This window comes from Sapajus apella, unplaced genomic scaffold, assembly GCF_009761245.1.
Source record: "Sapajus apella isolate SASKATOON/1434 unplaced genomic scaffold, GSC_monkey_1.0 scaffold72, whole genome shotgun sequence".
Classification (NCBI taxonomy): domain Eukaryota; kingdom Metazoa; phylum Chordata; class Mammalia; order Primates; family Cebidae; genus Sapajus; species Sapajus apella.
This window is the reverse complement of record NW_022437012.1, coordinates 10,080-33,512: the sequence shown is the minus strand read 5'-3', so window position 1 is coordinate 33,512 and position 23,433 is coordinate 10,080. Positions and strand designations below refer to the sequence as shown.

General features: G+C 41.4%; 1 protein-coding gene and 1 pseudogene across 27 annotated transcripts in view; one reads left to right on the top strand and one right to left on the bottom strand.

Moving 5' to 3' along the window:
* The window catches only part of CLASP1 (cytoplasmic linker associated protein 1), a 246,053-nt gene extending 227,519 nt beyond the window's left edge, over window positions 1-18,534 (bottom strand). For 2 of the 27 annotated variants that reach the window (XM_032250584.1, XM_032250590.1), the window contains exon 1: window positions 17,900-18,526. In XM_032250584.1, the coding sequence (XP_032106475.1) occupies window positions 17,900-18,094 (195 nt within the window). In that variant the 5' untranslated portion in view covers window positions 18,095-18,526. Of the gene's footprint in view, window positions 1-17,899 lie in introns of all 27 variants that reach the window. The other 25 variants (XM_032250586.1, XM_032250588.1, XM_032250593.1 and 22 more) reach the window with 20 other exon arrangements.
* Window positions 18,535-21,583: 3,049 nt separating this feature from the next.
* LOC116531717 lies at window positions 21,584-23,138 on the top strand (annotated as a pseudogene).
* Window positions 23,139-23,433: the final 295 nt, after the last annotated feature.

Genomic DNA, 23,433 nt, shown 5'->3' with positions numbered 1-23,433 from the left:
AGCCTGATTGAGAATCAACTACCTGAAGCTTACACTGATCTAAGCCTGGTTTTTAAGGAAAGGTGGAGAGGGAGGCTGAATACCCTAGGTGATTCTGATATGCCCCACAAAGAAATGATTGCTTATTTCCAAAATAGATTTAAAAAATTTAAAGGTGGGGTATGTACCACACAATCCTTTTTTTTTTTTTTTTTTTCTGGAAACAGGGTCTCACTCTGTCACCCAGGTGGGAGTCCACAATCCACTTTACTATACATTTTGATGTACTGAGAAACCTGGCCCAGTAGCCTTCACCCATTGCACTGCAAAGACACTCGAGCCAATGAACGCGCTGTCAACTACGGTCTCTTAAAATGAGACTGCTCTGCAAACAAACTGTTTATCTGTGGCCTCTCTAACATTGTTTGGCTGTTTAGGTACAATTTAAATCCATAACAGATCATCAAAGGCAAGCAGTGATGGTGCTGGAATGCTGGATCAACCACAAAGAAATGAAAGAAGGCTATCACACGGGATGCTACAAAATGATCATAAAGCTAGCAAGTACTTACTATATGTCAGCACTTACTATATGGCAATGACTTTCCACATATGAACTCATTTACCCTCACAACAACCCTATAGATCAACACTGTCCCCATTTTGCAGATGAAAAACTATGGAGAGGTTAAGAAACTTACCCAGTACCACACAGCTAGTGAGAGAAGGTTGAAAGGGGGGAATGTGAATTCTAACCCAAACAGTCTGGCCACAGGTTAACTTTTCAATTACAAATTGCCTATTTTACATAGCTGGAGTCACCTTCAAAGAAAAGAAGAGAGGCCGGGCACGGTGGCTCACGCCTATAATACCAACACTTTGGGAGGCTGAGGCAGGTGGATCACGAATGAAGTCAGGAGTTCAAGACCAGCCTGGCCAACATGGTGAAATCCCGTGGCAGGCACCTATAATCCCAGCTCTTCGGGAGGCTAAGGCAGAAAATGGCTTGATCCCAGGAGGCAGAGGTTGCAGTGAGCCAAGACTGCTCCACTGAACTTCAGCCTGGGCCACGAGTAAGACTTCATCTCAAAAAAAAAAAAAAAGAAGAACACCAACTAAGAGCTGATGAATGGAAGCGCCAACATTACAAAATGCTTTTGAGACATCTCTGTAACTGGAGAGCATTTGTCAGCAGGTTACAAAAAAAACAATAGATGTAATAGCCAGAGGTAGGTCACAATTTCAGAGGATATGAAGGTACAGAAAGCAACTGCAAACTGAGATTTAGAACACAACTCCACAGAGACTAAGTACATCTGCTCTCCTTTGCCTGTGTTCCCATTTTCAGGAGTGCATCCCCTGCCCTAAACAGGATGTATCTAGTTTTAGAGATAAGAAAAAAAAAAAAAAAAGATCAATTTTCCTTCTAGAAAGTGATCAAGATCTCAGTCTATAAAAATAAGTCTTTGGGCCAGGCCTGGTGGCTCATGCCTGTAATCCAGCACTTTGGGAGACCGAGGTGGGTGGATCACAAGGTCAAGAGATCAAGACCATCCTAGCCAACATGGTGAAACCCCATGTCTAATAAAAATACAAAACTTAGCTGAGTGTGGTGGTGCGCACCTGTAGTCCCAGCTACTCAGGAGGCGGAGGCAAGAGAATCATTTGAACCCAGCAGGTGGGCTGCAGTGAGCCAGTCTCCCACCAACGCACTCCAGCCTGGCAACACAGAGACACTCGGGAAAAAAAAAAAAAAAAAAGTCTTTCTACGAAGACACTTAAGGTTTCTTAAAAGCATAGCTACTAGCCTGGGTGCGATGGCTCATGCCTATAATCCCAGCATGCTGGGAGGCCGAGGTGGGCGGATCACGAGGTCATGAGTTTGAGACCAGCCTGACCAATATGGTGAAACACCATCTCTACTAAAAATACAAAATTAGTTGGGCATGGTGGCGCATGCCTGTAATCCCAGCTACTTGGGAGGCTGAGGCAGGAGAATCGCTTGAACCTGGGAGGCTGAGGTTGCAGTGAGCCAAGATTGCGCCATTGCACTCCAGCCTGGGTAATAAAAGTGAAACTCTGTCTCAAAAAAAAGAGCATAGCTATTTAGGGGAAAAAATAATGACTTTAGATGGCTTATCATTCTGCAACCTGACCACTCCACTTGCTCCTTTAGCAAAAGATAACAGACATGGGCAGAAAGAAACAAAACACATATCTAATACAAATATGGCTGACATTCATTTTAACATTTTTGAGGACTCTTTTTTTTTTTTTTTTTTTTTTTTTTGAGACAGATTCTTGCTCTGTCACCCAGGCCAGAGTGCAATGTCACGATCTTGGCTCACGGCAACCTCTGCCTCGCGGGTTCAAGCGATTCTCCTGCCTCAGCCTCCCAAGTAGCTGGGACTACAGCACATGCTACCATACACGGCTAATTTTTGTATTTTAGTAGAGATTGGGGCTTCACCATGTTGGTCAGGGCAGTCTCACGTGCCTGAACTCAAGTGATCCACCCATCTCAGCCTCCAAAAGTGCTGGGATTACAGGTGTGAGATACCATACCCAGTCCTTATTCTTTAAAAAGGAAGAAAAATTTTAAATCCTAGTTGTATTATTTAAAAATTTTCCGGCTGGGCGCGGTGGCTCAAGCCTGTAATCCCAGTACGTTGGGAGGCCGAGGCGGGTGGATCACAAGGTCAAGAGATCGAGACCATCCTGGTTAACACGGTGAAACCCCGTCTCTACTAAAAATATAAAAAATTAGCTGGGCATGGTGGTGCGTGCCTGTAATCCCAGCTACTCAGGAGGCTGAGGCAGGAGAATTGCCTGAACCCAGGAGGCGGAGGTTGCGGTGAGCCGAGATCACGCCATTGCACTCCTGCCTGGGTAACATGAGTGAAACTCCGTCTCAAAAAAGAAAAAAAAAAAAAATTTCCAACAATAAAAAACTTACAAAGTAGTAATCTCAATAATTCTCTCCATCCCCCTTAAAAAATACTCTATTAATAGTTTGGCATAAGCCTTACCAGATTTTTCTTTATGCATAGGCACAAGGTTTTCTTAAACTAAACTATGCACAATATGAATTAAAAAAAAAAAAAGCCACCTATTGGCAACTGTCCTGAGTATGCATGAATGTGTTCCCATCGTTCCCACATCCACCTGTAGTTTGGGGCCCTGTAAGTCTAAATCCTCCTTGTTCATTTTATATGAGGAGCTGCACGTTGAAGCCCCTGAGGCCTAGGTTGGTAGCATACACACAGCCCCCATGTAATATGTACTGTGAAGCGCACAGCTTTCTCCCAGCTGCTCTGAACATACATTTCTCAAAGTAGCATGACCAAGCAAATCGATCCTGGCTAAAATAAAGTATCCCAGGGAAAGAAAGATCTGGCCTTAAGAGAACAGATCTGAACCTTAAGAGGTAAGGTGTGCAGGGAATTCCACCCTCCCCCCATCCCCAGAACATCCTCCTGTCTGGATCCAGGGCAGGGCTGGAAATTGGGCCTGGAGCTTTCCCTTTCCTAACCCCCCTACCACATCCTCCTCTTAATTTCCTTAATATCTCCCCTTCCTTTCTCATTTTAAAACTCCTCCATTTGGGACTTCTAACAGAAGAGCCCAAACTGCCTCTTTGAAAAATATGTGATGAATAAACATAAGAAACTCAACATCGCTGGGGTGGTGGCTCACACCTGTAATCTCAGCACTTTGGGAGGCTGGGTCAGGTGGATGGCCTGAAGTCAGGAGGTCTGAGATTAGCCTTGTCAGCACAGTGAAACCCTGTCTCTACTAAAAATACAAGAATTAGCCAGGTATATCGGCATGCGCCCACAATCCCAGCTACTCGGGAGGCTGAGGCAGGAGAACTGCTTGAGCCCAGCAGGCAGAGGTTGCACCACTGCACTCTAGCCTGGAGGACAGAGCAAGATACCATCTCAAAAAAAAAAAAAAAAAGCTCAACTTCACTAGTTTAACTCCCATTCCCTACACTATACTCAGTGATGGTTTTAAACAAGACAGGTTATATGATAAGTGTTTATCTGAAGTCCTAAAGCAGAATATAAATCCCTTGCACATATGAATACCTAAAGAATTCAAACTTCATATTTTTAATATACAGAAAAAAATGGCATCATGCCCATAAAAATACTGGTCCTTTGGTAGTAGAATTACAAAATATAGTATAATCACTAAGGATAAATCCTGGATTTAAAGAGGTCGGGAAAGCTGTAAAAGGTCTTGCTTGGAGACACAGCTAAAAACCCAAATAATGAAGGATCATCAGAAGAGAAAATAAATGAAGTAAAGTACAAACACAAAGACGTATCACGCCAAGCACTGTGCAGTGCCTGGGCATGCCTCGGGTCTCCATGAAATATGCAGTAGTCTCCTCTTATGGACAGGAAATGAAAGCTCAATGGCATGTCTAAATCCACACAAATCATAAGTAGAGAGCTGTGATGCAAACCCTGACCTCTGATCCCAATGCCTGAGGCTTCCCACTAGTCCCCTGAGGCCTCCCCCAAGCAATCTAAAGTTCATGATTTCCCCAGTGGTGACATGTGGGACATCTGCCTCCCAGCCAAGCCCCATTTCTTTTAGGAGACCTGGTACTCCTTGCCCTGTCCCTTGACATGAGTGGGAGCGAACATTTTCGTGCACAGCCATGTCTCCCCAGCCACAATGCATGGGCCAGGGATTGCCTGGGGATTTGTGGTTGTTTTACACCAAGCTGGGAAAAGAGAAACTCAGTCTTCTGGTAGTGGAGCTGCAAGATATGAGTTGGCATCATAAAGAACATGGATACAACACTGAAAAGGGGCCTTCAACCAAGAATGCAGCCACAAGGCAGACAGAAACCCGATTCTCACCACCAAGTCCCCAGTGCTGTCACCAGAGTGATCTCAACCACCACACTGGCCAGTGACATGCCCATCCATCTGACTGCCCTCCAATGATCAGAAAGATTACTGACCATCATTTTCTTTACAAAGATGTTTTTTGAAAAACATTCTTTAGGGTAGAATCATATGGAGAATCAAATAAGATCACATACTTACCCTAACTGCCCAACAAAAACATACCACTATAGGCCAGAAGTGGTGGCTCACACCTGTAACCCCAGCACTTTGGGAGGCTAAGGCAGGCGGATCACCTGAGGCCAGGAGTTCAAGACCAGCCTGGCCAACATGATGAAAACCCACCTCTACTAAAAATACAAAAATTAGCCAGGTGTGGTGGCGCACACCTGTAGTCCCAGCTACCCAGAAGACTGAGGCAGAAGAATCCCTTGAACCCAGGAGGCAGAGGTTGCAATGAGCTGAGGCCGCACCACTGCACTCCAGCCTGGGCTACAGAGCGAGACTCCACCTCCCGGGGGGGGTGGAGAAAAATGCTATGATGTGTTTAACATTATTATATCCCACCTCCCAATTTAGCCCAGTTAAAATGACCTGATATTAATTAGGTTATAGTAGGTGTGAAAGCACTTGGAAAAAAGAGTGGACTATTTTTAAAAAAATGGATTTTGGTGTTTTTTTTCTTACAACTCTCTTGGGAGATAAAACAATACTATTTTGTGGAGGAAAAAAAGATAATTGGATCAAGCAACAACAAACAGATCCAAATAGATCTATTTCAATGTGAATGTCGTTGAGGTACGAGGCCTTCCTCCTTCTGCATATGGGCATCTCCTGCTCTGCTAATGCTTAATACACCTCAGACAGACAACTGTTATCAATCAGTTAAGGGGGAAATGAGGTCAACAAAAATAAAACTATTATATTTACCTTATTTCCTCTTAAAATGTGCTTTTATCTGAAAGATTAGAAGCAGAAGAAATAGTCTCCAACACACAGTGGGAGATCTGCATGTTGCTAGGACTATTGGACCTAGTTATCAAGAAATGGTAACACCCAGGAGTAATCAGGAGGCACTCCTGCAACACGAACAGGTGGGCAATCTGATAAACTCTGAACCAGCAATTCTACCTTCCAAACTTCCAACACAGAGGTGCACAAGATGGCAGAAACATGTATGTACAGGGATATTCAGTGCAGTGGCGCTATGGCTGAAAGATGAGAAACCATTTGGATGTTAGCAACCAAGAACAGAAAAAGGAATGATAGCTACACATGTACAGAAGAGAGTATCACATTAAAAATGTTTTAAATCATCTTATAAGTGATATAACTTACTCACTGCTAAGACGATCATGACATATGTTTAACTTAAACAGCTGACAATATAGCACGATTGGTCTTACATAAATATTCTTTCCATCTTTTTTCTACGGGTATAAACAATAAGATAATTCTCTCAGGGCAAAAGACTGAGTGATTTTAATTTTTTTTCCTACAACTTTGTAAAGATATGTTTCTGTTTACGCACTAAGTACATATGTATCACTTTTACTGCAATAAAAACAAAAAAAAATTATCATTTGCAAAAAGCCTCTAACTAAGCAGCCTCCAGAAATGTGTTTGAAAAAGGTTGTTCCCAAGATATATGTATAAATCACAAAGAACATAAGCTTAAGATTCTCAGCCAAAGAAGTCAAAGACAAAAATATCTCCATGGCTATTTTTCTAAATGTTCTCCAAAAATTATTTGATTTTTTAAAATTACTTCTCTAAATCAAAAAGAAATCAAATGCACCACGCAGAAAAAGAACTTGGACATCGTTTTCATCAAGGCTATCCACAGCCAATATATTGTATCATGAAACCTGAAATCTCAAACAATCATCAAATTCATCCCAGTCCTTCATATATGCACACTAATACCAAAAACCACCAGGTCATCCTCCTCCCTAATGCTATTACTCAAATTTGCTTCTCCATTACTTCTTAGTCCTAGTCCACAATGCCTTTATCAAACAATCTTCAGCACCCACTGAAGCGGTGCAGTGTCTGGGTCTCAGCTCTCCCTGAGGTCTTTCAACGGCTTCCATTGTCCTGCAAATCAGTACTAAGGTCCTACTACAGTGCTGCAGGGAAGTCTCTCCTGATTGCCCTCAGGGCGCCTCCACCTAGGAAATGTGCACAACCAGGCCACTTGTATCTCTCAGATAATTTTGAGATTATCGCTATTAAGGACACCTGAACATCCTCCTTCAGTGAGCCTGCTCAACTCTCTCTCTCATCCCTCATCCAAAAGAATCCTAAAGGCCATCTCATCCACAAAGCTTTTAAGAATGGTTAAACACAGAGAGATTCCCACCAGTCGTCAAAGAACTTCCTCCCCATTTATAACCCCATCTATTTGGTCCACAATGGACAGCTATCTTTAACAGCTCCCTCTTTGCCCCTCCCCAAAATCCCACGTAAAATGCAGCTGTAACAAATAATTCTTCCAGGTTGATCTCCCAGTCTCTACTTTAAGCCATTTTCATCTGATTTCTCTGGATTCCTTACCATGGTCCTTGTCACAGACTCTCCGTCTACCTAACCTGTTAAACGGACAACTTGGTAGAGCCCGCCAGCTTGGTTTTCTTTTTACTCCAATGCTGTCTGAACAATTCCCCCTAAGCCCACAGTTCAAGCTGGTGAGTTCTGTCTATAGCTGAATAACCTGGATCTCACTTATAATCAGACTGTGTCCTCCATTTGCATGTTTTGCTTTTCTTCCCCTCCTGCAAAGTGTCCTTTAATACCCTGCTAACTCCAGGAAGTCATTTTGCTATTACATGTCTTTTTATATTCCCTTCATATTTAGGAAAACTTTTTAGCTAGCCATCACTCCATTTTTACTTCAGGCTCAACCCAAACTTCATCACATTATTACATGCTCACTAAATTATTAGGTTGCCTTAACCAATGTATGAATATAAATGTACCTAAGTAACATTAATTTTAAACATTTTTTTCTCCTTCACAGTAGTTCCTTTTTGGGATAACTATCAAAATATACACTTCACTCTTACTATACATTTCATAAAAATATGAAGCCAATATCAGATATACATTTCAAAAACAAATGAAGCTGCCAGGCGCGGTGGCTCACGCCCGTAATTCCACACTTGGGGAGGCCGAGGTGGGTGGATCACCTGAGGTCAGGAGTTCGAGACCAGGCTGACCAACATGGAGAAACCCCATCTCTACTAAAAATACAAAATTGCCTCCCTCCCCTCCCCACCCCTTTCCCCTCCTCTAAGAAAAAAAGGAAGAAAAAAAAATACGTAACTAGCCGGCCATGGTAGCACATGCCTGCAACACCCCAGCTACTTGGGAGACTAAGGCAGGAGAATTGCTTGAATCTGGGAGGAGGAGATTGTGGTGAGTCAAGATCACACCACTGCACTCCAGCGTGGGCAACAAGAGTGAAACTCTGTCTCAAAAAAAAAAAAATGAAGCTAACTAATAAATGAAGAAGGAATGGTGAACTAGAAAATCATCTTTGGCAGCCAGCACAGTAGTTAATAACTGTTTTAGGCAAGAATCATCAATAGATTCTGAGGCTATAGGTTAACGTTTGATGAGTAATAGGATATTTATACAGTCTCAGAGTATCTCCCCACAAGAAACCTATTAATTATAAAGAGGGGAAAAAAAGTAACTTTTTGAAGAAACCTGGCAAACACCTCTTCAACCATGTAGGAGGAAAAGATATCGTGTGCCTCCTGGTGTGATGCACTGAGAAGGATATGTCACAGCTACGGTATTCCTGCCAAAAACGTACAAACTTCATCCAGGAGGAGGCATCAAATAATGTCAAACTGAAGGACTACACACAGTAAGTTGACCTAATTCTTCAAAAGTATTAAGTCAAGAAAAATAAGGAAAGGCTGACAATGAACTGTTCCAGTGTAAAGGAAACTACAAAGACATGAGACCTACATGTAGTGTGTGCTCCAGGACTGGATCATGAACCAAATTTTTTTTTAATTAAAAATTTTTTTCTTGTGGTGTAAAGGACATTAGCATGAAAAATTTTTAAACACTTGTTTTAATTTTAAAAAAATTTTAGACTTTTTTTCTTGTGCTATAAAGGACATTAATCTAAAAAATTTTTTGCTTGTGCTATAAAGGACATTAGCATGAAAACAGGTGAAATTTGAATATGTCTCATCAATTAGGTATTAGTAGTTTATCAGTCTTAATCTTGATTTAGACAGCTGTACTAAGATTACATAAAAGAATGACCTTGTTTCTAAGAACTACTATACACACAGGTATTGCAATGGAGCACTGTGTCTACAGTCTCAAATGATTACAATAAGCATAGTAATAGAGACAATGACAAGACAAATGTGATAAAGATTTAACACTGGGGTCCAGGTGAATCACACATAAAAATTATTTGAACTGTTTTTTGAAATTTTCCTACAGGTCTGGATATTTTCCAAAATAAAAAGTTTTAAAAGTATATATGGTCATGATTCTACTAGGACCAAAGAACTATTTTAAATACATTCATCTGGCCGGTCACAGTGGCTCACACTTGTAATCCAGCATTTTGGAAGCCCGAGACGAGGGGATCATGAGGTCAGGAGTTCGAGACCAGCCTGTCCAGTATGGTAAACTCCCGTTTCTAATAAAAAATACAAAAAACATTAGCCAGTGTGATGCTGCACGCCTATAGTTTCAGCTACTCGGGAAGCTGAGGCAGGAGAATCACTTGAACCCAGGAGTCAGAGATTGCAGTAAGCCGAGATCGTGCCACTGCACTCCAGCCTGGGCGACGGAGTAAGACTCCGTCTCAAAAAATAAACATATATATATATAATCTTAAATATTTTTTGTTTATTAAAGTACAAAGTAAGTTGCTTCTCTCTCATTCAGAACTTGGTCTCTTTAAAGAAATCAACTTTGGGGTACATCATTACACCCTTTTCTATATGCTCCAATAAATGCAACTATTACCTCAGCTACAATCAGCAGTGGGTTCTAAAGTCAGACTATTCAGACTAAAATCCTGCCTCTGACACTTTCTACTCATGTAACCTCAGGCAAGTTTCTTCAGTGTCCCCAGTTGAAGAATGAGAATAATCACAGGGCTTATCATACGGCATCTATGTCATAATTACATGAGGCAATGCATGCAAAATACTTAACAGTGTCTAGCACATAATGGCACTTCATAAATGTTAGCTACTAGTAAACATTAGCTGTTACTCATTAGCCTCATTGTTGGCTCCATGTTCTCACTCCAGCTGTTTTTCTTTCTGCTTTGACATTCAATTTATTACTTCTTCTGTTGCATGTATCCTTATTTAAATTTTAATTTTCTGAAACAAGGGAAAGTATCAGGGCTAAAAATTTTACAAACAAGTGAAATCTTCCTAAAACAGGGGGCCTCAATCAATGGACTGGTTTATAGCAGTAGGTTTTTAACTCACCCCTTACAGACTTCCCAGCCAGCTGCTGCTCTACTCAGGAACTTTATTATCAACACTGCACAACTGATGGATTCAAATCTTATTACAAGAGATCCAAGACCTCTGTTCCAGGGCATAGGCTAACTGACAAGGCCACCAGAAGACATGTAACCTCAGTCCCACATAAAAGTTATCTTTCCTCAGCTTTTATGATAATTTGCCTCAATAAAATACATTTTCATCAATTTCCTTTTACTGACCACATGCTCCATATTAAAAGCACTACCTGGCACCTTATAGGTGGGCTTGTATAGCCCACTATATAGCTTACACAGCCCACTATATACATGGGCTCTCTGAATCCTCTACATAGTAAATATCATCAGACCCATTTTACAGACAAGGAAATACGTTCCAGAGAGAAATCTACCTGCTCAAAGATATGAGCGGCAGAGCCAGAACAGGAATCCAGACACTTCACATGCAAATCTAAATTATTTCCAGTATACTCTGTTGCTCTTGCATATAGGTAAACACATTTAGGAAGAAATGCCACTAATCACATACATCAAAGACACCATTGTTACTCAACAATCCACAGAAATTTTCTTGAAATAATCTTTCCTAAGATTTTCTGCTTTTGCTTAGTGCTGCTAACTGTAGCTTTTCTACTTAAGACAGTGGCACCTGTCTTTTTAGATTACACCACGGAAATTTACCTCCTACAGCCAATAGGACAAACACTGAAAGAAACACCTGGGAAGAATGGACAGTCTCTGAGAGGATGTGTCACTTGATGGCAACAACGAGGAGACTGCCAGAAAAAGAAACAGAAGTCACTTAATCTGAATCCAATAATCTTTTCTGGCTCTCCTCTCAAGGACACAAGGCGGGGAAATAAAAACCTCAACGAAGGCCAAGGTTTTGGAGACAGGCAAAGGAAATGAGAGGAACTTCCCTTATCTGTCAGCACAGTCTCCTCCTGCCCATGAACACACTTGATCCAGGGGTAACGTGCTCTGTAAAGAAGCTTAAGAGAGACTAAATCTTCTACGGTCTACCAAGATAGTGCTATCCATAAAGGGAGAAACAGGAAAGGAAGAGAGACTGTCTCAGAGCCGTTTGCAGCTTACACGTTTTGGTTCTTCATAACGCTATTTAATCCCACTTCTCCGTCAAGGCCTCTCCAACTAAGCATACCCTAACAGTTTTTCACCACACTTAGAGAACTTACAGACCATAAGACATAGTCCTTGAGTGCAAAAAACATCTCTACTAGGTTATATAAAATATTGGAGCTTGAGGGCTACCAAGCGATTATCTAGTCTAATATCTGCATTGCACAAACAGGTTAACTGAGTTGTCCATGGTTACAAGCAAGTTAGTGGTAAACCCCATCTTCCTGACTTTCCTTCATACTAATCTGTCTTTGCTTAGGAATTACTTCACCAAGAGTCAAGTCTTAATCTTTCACTCCTTTGTAACCCTGCAAGTGCTATTCTGGAAAAACTGACCAATCTTCAAAATTCTCAATTCCTTTAGGCAGTGTTACTACTTTCTTCTGTCTTCCCACAGAATTCCGTGTATTTGCACTACTGCACGCACTACACTAAACTGTACTGTAACTTATCAGTTTCCTCTCCAAAGTCTATGAGCTCCTTAAGACAATTATTTTTTCACCAACCTACTAATTTAACATCCATGGTACCCTAGTCCCATCCCCAACATCCTTCCTCCTATTAGGAGCCTGATACCATTCACGTATCCGCCCTCCTTCACATGGCCACATGCTTCACTCAAGGGAGGCCCCGACTTAAGACCAACAGGTTAAGTATGACAGTCAAAGGCAATCACAGACACTCATTCTCCAGTGGTACTGGGGTGGGCATGCAAAGCCCTCTGGCAAATGTGATGAAAGAAAAGTCTGCTGGGGAGCTTCTGAGAAAGGTTTCCTTCCCCAAGTAAAGGCACAAGAAGACACTCTCCTTCCCTAGACATTGCCTTAACTACTACTGGATTTATTTGAGATACTAGATTTCCTTGGAGAACTTTAGGCCATTTGAGTCACTTTCCAATTACTCTTAGCCAGAAGCATCCTAATATGCACACAGCAACAGTGGTGGAGCTGTGACTCAAAAACACACAGAAGGTGATTTCACAGCCCTTAAAAATGTAACAACCATAGCTAACATCTGACTGAATGAGGAAAAGCTTTCAGGTTTGTTTGTTTTTTGTTTGTTTTTTTGAGATGGAGTCTTGCTCTGTCGCCCAGGCTGGAGTGCAGTAGAGCGACCTCAGTTCACTGCAACCTCTACTTCCCAGGTTTAAGCAATTTTCCTGACTTAGCCTCCCACGTAGCTGGGATTACAGGCACCCACCACCACACCCAATTAATTTTTATATATTTAGTAGAGATGGGGCTTCACCACGTTGGTCAGGCTGATCTTGAACTCCTGACCTCGTGATTTACCTGCTTTGGGCTCCCAAAGTGCTGGGATTATAGGCGTGGGCCACCACGCCCCACCAGCTTTCAGCTTTTAAGAACTAAAACACAAGAAGTATGCCTACTCTAACCCTCTATTCAACACAGTACTGGAAGTCCTTCCCAGAGCAATTAGGCAAGAGAAAGAAATAAAAGACATCCAAATTGGAAAGAGGAGGTAAAATTGTCCCTGTTTGCAGATGACATAATCTTATATACAGAAAAACCTAAAGATTCTACCCAAAACTCTTACCACTGATGACTGAATTGAGTAAGATTACAGGACACAAAATATGCAAAAATCAGTAGCACTTCTATACACCAACAACAAACTAGCTAAAAAAGAAATCAAGAAGATAATTCTGGCCGGGCACAGTGGCTCACATCTGTAATCCCAGCACACTGGGAGGCCGAGGCAGGTACGTCACCTGAGGTCAGGAGTTCAAAACCATTCTGGCCAACATGGTGAAACCCAGTCTCTAATAAAAATACAAAAATTAGCCAGGTGTGGTGGCGTGCACCTGCAGTCCCAGCTACTCAGGAGGCTGAGGCAGGAGAATCACTTGAAACTAGGAGGCAGAGGTTGCAGTGAGCTGAGATCTTACCACTGCACTCCAGCCTGGGTGACAGAGTAAGACTCCATCTCAAAAAAAAACAAAAAACGGTGGTGCGGGGGGGGTCCAATTCCATTTATGACAGCTACCAAAAATAAAATAAAATACTAGGAATAAATTTAACCAAGGAGGTGAAAGGTACTACAAGGAAAACTACGAAACACTCATGAAAGAAACTGAAGAGGATACAAACACATAGAAAGACATCACATGCTCATGGATTGGAGGAATTAATATAGTTAAAATGACAAGCAATCTACAGACTGAATGCCATCTCTATCAAAACACCAATGACATTCTTCACAGAAACAGAAAAAAAAAATTCCTAAAATTTGTAGGGAGCCACAAAAGACCCTGAATAGCCAAAGCAACCCTGAGCAAAAAGAAAAAAGCTAGAGGAATCACACTAACAGACCTCAGAGTAAACTACAAAGCTGTAGTAACCAAAACAGCCTGGTACTGGCATAAAAATAGGCCAATGGAACAAAATAGGAACACAGAAATTAATCCACTTATCTATGGCCAACTGACTTTTGACAAACGTGCCAAGAACACTCACTGGGGAAAGGCCAGTCTCTTCAATAAATGATAGTGGGAAAACTGGATATACATATACAAAAGAATGAAACTGGATCCCCATCTCTCACTCTATATAAAAATCAACTGTAAGTGGATGGGGACCTAAATGTAAGACCCAAACAATAAAATGACTAGATGAAAACATTTAAGAAATTTTTCAGGACATTATTTAGTCTGGGAAAAGATAGACCTCAAAAGCACAAAAAACAAAAGCAAAAATGAACAAGTGGGATTATGTTAAACTAAAAAGCTTCAGTGCAACAAAGAAACAACAGAGTAAAAAGACAAACTACAGAATAGGACAATTATTATACAGAATAGTAAATTATTCCTCCAACAGGGTATTTTTCTGTTTGAGCCAGTCAAATTTAACAGTGGGGAGTCATATATCAACTTTAGTGACACTAATGTTAAATTCTGAGAACCCATTACCATTGGACCTGCCAGACAGGGGATTAATATCCAGAATAAACAAGGAACTCAAATATCTCAACAGCAAAAAAAAAAAAAAAAAAAAAAAAAAATGCCAAGTTTAAAAATGTAAAAATAATCTAAACAGACATTTCTCAAACACATACCAATGACCAATAAATATATGAAAAAATGGCCGGGCGCGGTGGCTCACGCCTATAATCCCAGCACTTTGGGAGGCCGAGACAGGTGGATCACGAGGTCAAGAGATCGAGACCATCCTGGTCAACATGGTGAAACCCCGTCTCTACTAAAAATACAAAACATTAGCTGGGCATGGTGGTGCGTGCCTGTAATCCCAGCTACTCAGGAGGCTGAGGCAGGAGAATTGCCTGAACCCAGGAGGCGGAGGTTGCGGTGAGCCGAGATCATGCCATTGCACTCCAGCCTGGGTAACAAGAGTGAAACTCAGACTCTCAAAAAAAAAAAAAAAAAAATATATATATATATATATATATATATATGAAAAAATGTTCAACATCACTAATCATGAGGGAAATACAAATCAAAACCACAATGAGGTATCATCTCACCCCTGTTAGGATGTCTATTATCAAAAAGACAAAAAAATAATAAATCCGATGAGAATGCAGCAGAGAAAAGGGAACTCTTATACAAGTACGAGTACAGCAACTATGGAAAATAGCATGGAGGTTCCTCAAAAAACTGTAACTAGAACTACAATATGATTCAGCAATCCTACTAGTGGGAATTTATCCAAATGAAAGAAAATCAGAATATGGAAGAGATATCTGCACCCCCATCTTTTTTTTTTTTTTTTTTTTTGAGACGGAGTTTCGCTCTTGTTACCCAGGCTGGAGTGCAATGGCGCGATCTCGGCTCACCGCAACCTCCGCCTCCTGGGTTCAGGCAATTCTCCTGCCTCAGCCTCCTGAGTAGCTGGGATTACAGGCACGCGCCACCATGCCCAGCTAATATTTTGTATTTTTAGTAGAGATGGGGTTTCACCATGTTGACCAGGATGGTCTCGATCTCTTGACCTCGTGATCCACCCATCTCGGCCTTCCAAAGTGCTGGGATTACAGGCGTGAGCCACCGCGCCCGGCTCTGCACCCCCATCTTATTGCAGCACTAGTCACAACAGCAAAGAATCAACCTACATATCCAACAACAAAAAATGGATAAAGCAAATGTGGTATGTATATTCAATGGAATATTATTCAGCCATGAAAAAGAATAAAATCCTGTCCTTCACAGCAACATGGATGGAACTAGACGGCATTATGTTAAGTGAAATAGGCCAGGAACAGAAAGTTAAACACTGCATGTTCTCACTCATATGTGAAGCATAAAAAAAGCTGATCTTGTAAGCAAAAAGTAGAAGAGAGAATAGCAGAAGCTGGGAAGGATAGGAGGAAGGAGGTGTATAGGAAGAGAGTTGTTAAAGAATACAAAATTATAACTAGATAGGAGGAATAAGCTCTGGTGTTCTATACCACTGTAGGATGACTAGAGTTAACAGTAATATAGTTCCAAATAGCTAGAAGGAGGATATTAAACATTCCCAACACAAAGAAATGATAAACATTTGAGATGACGGATATGCTAATTACCTTAACCTGATCACTACAAATTATATTCATCAAAACATCATTAGGTACCCCAAGCATGTAAAATTATTTGTCAATTTTTTAAAGTTACTTTTAAAAAAGAACAAAATTGTAATGACCAGACTCTATCACCTCTCATCTTTTAACACTCCCACCATCCAGTACCAATGCCAGACACATAAGAAGCAATTGATAACTTCAGCTAAGTGAATAAACAGATGAATGAAATAGAATTTTAGCTCAGAGTTTAAAGACAGGTTAAGATAGGCTGCGTGTGGTGGCACATGCCTGTAATCCTGGCACTTTGGGAGGCTGGGGTGGGTGGACTGCTTGAGCCCAGGAGTTCAAGACCACCCTGGGCAACGTAGCAAAACAAAAACACAAAAATTAGTGGAGCATGGTGGTACACATCTGTATTTCCAGCTACTTGGGAGGCTGAGGTGGGAGGACTGCTTGAGCCCAGGAGGTGGAGGTTGCAGTGAGCCGAGATAGTGCTACTGCACTCCAGCCTGGGCAACAGAGCAACACTTGGTCTCAAAAATAAATAAATGGGCCGGGTACGGTGGTTCACGCCTGTAATCCCAGCACTTTGGGAGGTCAAGGCAGGTGGATCATCTCAGGTCAGGAGTTCAAGAGCAGCCTGATCAAACCTTATCTCTACTAAAAATACAAAAATTAGCTGGGTATGGTAGCAAGCACCTGTATTCCCAGGTACTTAAGAGACTGAGGCTTGAGAATCACTTGAACCCAGGAGGCAGAGGTTGCAGTAAGCTGAGATCAGGCCATCGTACTCCAGCCTGGGCGACAGAGTAGGACTCTGTCTCAAAACAAAAAATACATAAAAATAAAATAAGTAAATAAATAAAGACAGGACAGATCAATTTTATATCCAGTGGTAAGTAAAATACTAGGGGCACAGTTAACATATTTAGAAAATAGAGTACATACTAGAGCAAAGGAGTCCTGTGGCTTTTTATGTCCAAACCAATCTCAAAAGATTGAGGCAATAAAAAAAACACAGAAGATTCTATTTCTGTAGGCCCCTTTTACAATGTCTATAGCACCTATTAGCAGTCATGCAAACTTTCCACTCTTCCTTCCATCTCAACCTTGACCCAAAGTGGCCACCCTCCAGGAAAATGAAAAGAGAGAACAAGGGATGGGGATAGGGAAGGAGCAGAGAGAGGTATACCACCTCTTCAGCACTTTAAGTCCAATCTAGTTTTTATTCATGAAAACTGTCTTTGAAAGGTAAAATGGTCAACTTTCACAACTCATCTGACCCATGGGACCTAGCCCCACCCCCACCCCCACCCCCTGCCATGGTCACATGAACAGCCTTGACCTTTAGATCCTGAAGGATATCCGCCAGGCCATTATGCACAGGTCACAGAAAAGTCCTTGACAACCTATACTATTTCTGTCCAGGTACATGGGCCAGCTTCACAACAGTGACCTGAAAGTAAAATGTTCCACACCCTAATACCAATTCTACACCCCAGAACAAATCAGTGAAGACATTTGTTATTCATAAAGGGCAACTCACCAAGGTCTCAGGACCTATTTGCTGCAAGACACAATATACACATTAACTTCAAGGCTACAAATGCTTGTAAATTTTCTAACAAAATAACCTCCCCTTATCTGTTCACTTGACCTTCTCTGAAAGAGCTAAAGGGTAAGGATATTTGATCTTCAGTAAGTATCAAAGAAAACTCTACTTTCTTCAGAATGAAATAACCCAAAGCCACAGCCTGATTGAGTGACTGGAGGTCAAGAAAGCATGCTGACTGCTCACGAGGTATTTTTATAAGGGCCAATTTTGATCTACCAATGCAGCCCAGCCACCTACAAAAGTGCCTTCTAAAGCACAGCTTACCTTGTAATTGCTAGAGTTCACCCAAGAGGTAGCAAGCCCATCCACAAGTTTATCTAACATGGTCTGGTCATGCTCAAGGTCAGCAGACTTCTGTTTATCTGAGAAATAGTCTATCAGTTCTTGGCCAACCTGCAATCGTTTCCCAACATCCTTCTGCAACACCTGCGCCAGGCAGGACTCCATGCGAGGCTCCATGATGGAATTCAAATCCAGATCCAGCAAAAGCTAGAGGGCAGTCAGGATGACTCCCTCCCAGCAGACGTATCTGGGAGGTTGCCTCTTTGTTCGCTGAAGGTTACCAAGAGCCTGTGTTTCAAAGATGCAATCTGGGGAATGGCAACAATGCACCATGTGTGTCTGAAGAGCAGCTGGTAGGATATTAAAAGTCCAATTTAAATAACTAGTAGGAGATAAAGGAGTGAGTGGCAGAGTGATGTTCTACTATTGGGTCTGAAATACTTCATAATTCAGCAGTCCATTCTGAAAAGTAAGAGAAGAGAACAACAAATTAGCACAGATAACATAACACTCAAATGTTATGAAACATTAAATCAAAGACAAAGCAACTCATGCTGCAGAATCATTTACAATCACAAGCAGAGTGAGAAGCATGAACGGCTTGGCAACCATATCAGAATAACATAATTATTATTTTTATCAGGAAGAACATCGAAGCCCGAAGAAGAGCCAATGAGCCACACAGTTGGCGGGTTGATATTTTTCACAATTTCCCAGCTTGTAAACGCACCATTCGGGAAAGCAATCTCTGCTTTAGCTAGTATATTTATTTGTAACTTCAATTCTGTTTCCCACCAGAAACCTAACACCACTCTGTGTCTGAATCACTGTAGGTACTGCAGCTTATCGCCTTACTCTCGGTCTTCTAAAAAACCAAGTATGGGAAATCAGGGAGGTTCCATAGAAAACACTGTTGACCAAAGTGGCTGGCTTGGTGACATTAAACAAAGTCAGGGGCAGCACCTACATCACACTACTTTACAGTGGAGTAAATGGTAGCCTCCACCTCCTCCTCCCTGCAACAAAGAAAAGAAAGACACAAAAAAGAAAAAGGAGCTGGGCGCAGTGGCTCGCACCTGTAATCCCAACACTTTGGGAGGCCAAGGCAGGCAGATCATTTGAGGTCAGGAGTTTGAAACCAGCCTGGCCAACAAGGTGAAACCCCTTCTCTACTAAAAATACAAAAATTAGCTGGACATGGTGACGAGCGTCTATAATACCAGCGACTAGGGAGGCTGAGGCAGGAGAATCACTTGAACCCAGGAGGCAGAGGTTGCAGTGAGCCAAGATCACACCACTGCACTCCAGCCTGGGCAACAGAGCGAAACTTCATCTCAAAAAAAAGAGAAAGGAAACAGGCTTACATTCTGATCAGATATTGACACAGTATTCTCGGCTGACAATAGCACCATTTGGGCCTAGGGTTTTGTTATAAAATTAGATCTCAAAATCATGTTTGAGAAGGGCAAAAATACATGATATGGGCAAAGTACCAAAACTGTTTTAACTATACTAACTGCATAATCTGTCTAATTAACCTATAGCTCCTGGAGCATTGTACACATTTATTTCTTACTTATCCTAAAACTATTACTTAATTCCTTTCATTTTAAACCAAGAAGATCCACAGGAAACCTATCTTCAAGATTCAGTACCCCCCTGACACTGTACCGAATTGAAGTTTTTTTCACGCCAATAGTAAATTCCAACTTTCAAAGTTTCCAGAAAATAAGTCTTTCTTTTATAAATAAAGTAAAATTAAAATTCTCAGTAGAGTAACTCACAGTCTAAACATAGCAATTCTCTCCCTTTCTAATACCACCCCATCCTCACCCCTAATCTCAACAGAAAAGCAATAAGATTCTTTCTAAGGTATGGAATCACATACATCAGGTCATTTAGTGAAGAAAACCCTCCTTTCAAAGCCCCAGCACATAATTATCCGTCTTCTACTTTACCGCTTCCCACAACACAGAAGGGTGAGGGAGGGATGGCATTCAAGAAGGCTCAGTATCTCACAGAGCAATCCTTCCTAATATTGAGGAGAAATCTGTTTTCTAGTCATTTCCAAATGTTGGAGCTAGTCCTTCCTTCACAGGAAAGATCTTCAAATACATAAAAGCAGCTACTATCCTTCATTCCAATTTTTACTACAAATATGATACTTCCAGTTCTATTTTTTTTTCTTTTTCCGCCCACCCCTGAAACTTCCAGTTCTTTTATCATCTCTTATATTGGACTAAAGAAGGAATCAATGATACAGAAAATGTAAGAAACCAAAAGAATCTCTTTCTGGGACTAATATTAGTCCAAGACGCAGATCAAACAACCACCAGGCTGGTGGTATATTAAAAATGGCCACAAATTATTTGCTATTCCTTCCTTACCAAGGTGGAGTCTAAGTCCCCTCTTGCAGTGACTCTGGGCTTGACCCTGTGAAATCAGCAACTACAAAAGCAAGCAGAGACTTGCTATTCAAGCAATGGAAATTGCCCTCTTAAAATGCTGCCCTGGGATGGCCATGCTGTAAGGAAGTTGGTCTAGCCTATTGGACATGAGAGGCCACGTGGGGAACCAACATGCTCTGACTAACAGCCAACAGCAACTGCCAGACATGTGAGTGAGGCCATCTGGGACCATCTAACTATTCCAGTTGTCATCTGATTGCATCTATGCCAGTAAGTGTAAGGAAACAAGCAGAAAAGCCACCAAGCCAAACCACAGAATTATGAGAAATAATATTTCTTTATTTTGAGACAGAGTCTTGCTCTATCACCCAGGCTGGAGTGCAGTGGTGAAATCTTGGCTCACTGCAACCTCCACCTCTCGGGTTCAAGTAGTTATCCTGCTTAAGCCGCTTGAGCAGCTGGGACTACAGGCGCGTGCCACTATGCCCAGTGAATTTTTTGTATTTTTAGTAGAGACGAGATTTCACCATATTGGCCAGGCTGATCTTGAACTCCTGACCTAGTGATCCACCTGCCTCGGACTCCCAAAATGTTAGGATTATAGGCATGAGCCACCGTACCCAGCCAAGAAATAATATTTCATTGTTGTTTATTTAAGCCACTAAATTCACAGCAGATGGTTACACAGCAATAAATAACTGATATATTCCTTCTTCTAAACAACTATCATTCATTTTCATTTATCCTCAATTTAAAAAAATTTCATAGTGTTTACTCCTTCAAGGGGTCTAAAATGAACTGATACTAACCAAAACTAACAATAATAATAATAATACAATTTTAAGGATCTACATGAGGTGCCAGGTTCTGTGCTTATATAATACTGATTTATATAATACTATCTCTAATTCTTTAACTCTATAAGTAGGTGTTAACATCCTTACTTTTAGATGAAATTGAAGTAAAGGTAAGTAATTTTCCAAGGTTACATGGACAATGAGTTTCCTTTCCCCACCTTGAAAATCTTATTATTAGAAGTCTTAGATTAATTCTGTTTTAGCTCAAGAAGTCAGACTTCCTGCTTAGCTAGGAAGCAACAGGAAAGACAGCAAGGTCTCCATTCCTTAAGTAAACACTAAGATCCAATTTGTTCAAGTCTCCCTACCGTGATTTTTAAAATACATATAAGAAAACCTCCCCTTCAACTAGAATTGCATAAGATTTCTAATTAATAAGCATATGCTTCTTGAACGTAATTATGCAACAAAGGCTTGGTACATTCAAAAATAGGTAACAAATTCCTATGAACAACATGCAAAGAAAGAAAGAGACTGGAAGCCCCTAGGCTTTAAGCAGATTGAATTCTCTTTTCTTTTTCTTATTTAAAAAAAAAGGTAACTTTCTCTTTTACTCTTACTCTTGCCAAACTGATGTTTTTGTATATTTTTTCATGCTTTTATGTGTTTTCGATATCTTTACTTTCAAGGACTATTAATCACAGTTCCAAATTCACAAGGTACAGAAGTGCAAAGCCTACCTTCCACCCCGACCATCCCAGCCACCCATTATTCTCCTCAAAAGCAAGTAATGTCACCAGTTTCCTATGTATCCTTTCGGAAATATTTTTAGCTATCCAGACAAATAAATATATGTGTTCTCCTCCCTGTATCCTCCAGAATGAGTTTTCTAAACATTTACACTAAATCATAAAAAAGAAAAATCAAAAAATAATTATGCAGAAAACTTAGAAAATAAGAGCAAAAAAAAGGATGACTTGGAGGAGTTAGAGAAGGAGGAAGAGTTGAAGGAAAAGGAAGAGAAACTGGAGGAGGAGGAGGAATTACAGGAGGAAGAGGAACTGGAGGAGGAGGAGTTGGAGAAGTTAGAGCAGGAAGAGGAGTTGGGGGAGTTACAGGAGGAAGAGGAACTGAAGGAGGAGGAGGGAGTTACAGGAGGAAGAGGAACTAGAAGAGGAGGAGTTACAAGGGGAAGAGGAACTGGAGGAGGAGGAGTTGGAGGAGTTACAGGAGGAAGAGAAACAGGAGGAGAAGGAGGAGTAGTTACAGGAGGAAGAAGAACTGGGGGAGGAGTTGGAGGAGTTACAAGAGGAAGAAGAACTGGAGGAGGAGGAGTAGTTACATAAGGAACAGGAGCTGGAAGAAGAGAAGGAGTTACATGAGGAAGAGGAACTGGAGGACGAGGAAAAGGAGTTACATGAAGAAGAGAAACTGGAGGAGGAGGAGGAAGAGTTGCAGGAGGAAGAGGAACTGGAGTAGGAGTTACAGGAGGAAGAGGAACTGGAGGAAGAAGAGGAAGAGGAACTAGGGGAATAGGAGGAAGAGTTACAGGAGGAAGAGGAACAGGAGGAGGAGTTATCAGAGGAAGAAGAACTGGAGAAAGAGGAGGAAGAGTTATAGGAGGAAGAGGAACTGGAGGAAGAGGAGGAAGAGTTACAGGAAGAAGAGGAAGTGTTACTGGAGGAGAAGGGGGAGTTACCAGAGGAAGAGGAACTGGAGGAGGAGAAGGAGTTACAAGAAGAAGAGGAACTAGAGGAAGAGGAAGAAGAGGAACTGGACGAGGAGGAAAAAGAACCGGAAGAGGAGTTAGAGGAGTTACAGGAGGAAGTGAAACTGGAAGAGGAGGGGGAGTTACAGGAGAAAGTGGAACTAGAGGAGAAGGAAGAGTTACTGGAGGAGGAGGAAGAAGATTTGGAAGAATTGAAAGAGGAGGAGAAGGAGTTAGAGGAAGAAAAGTGGAAGGAAGAGGAAGAGGAGGAATTAGAGAAGCTGGAGAAGGAAAAGAGCAGGAGTTGAGGGAGTTGGAGAAGGAGAAAAAGGAGGGAGCTGGAGAAGAAGGAGGAGAAAGAGGTGAAGTTAGAGAAGTTGGAGAAGGTGGAAGAAGAGTGACAAAGGAGCTGGAGGAAGAAGTAAAACTCTCTTCCGTACACCCATATCCTGCCCAGGCTCTCCACAAGGGAAGAGTAGAACAAAGAAACCTAGGTCTAAAGTTAACCTTAACCAGTGGTCACCTATGGCTGAGCTAAATAAAAACCAGGGCTATTATATTTAAGACATAATGGGAGGCACTGGGACACAAAAATAAACAGGA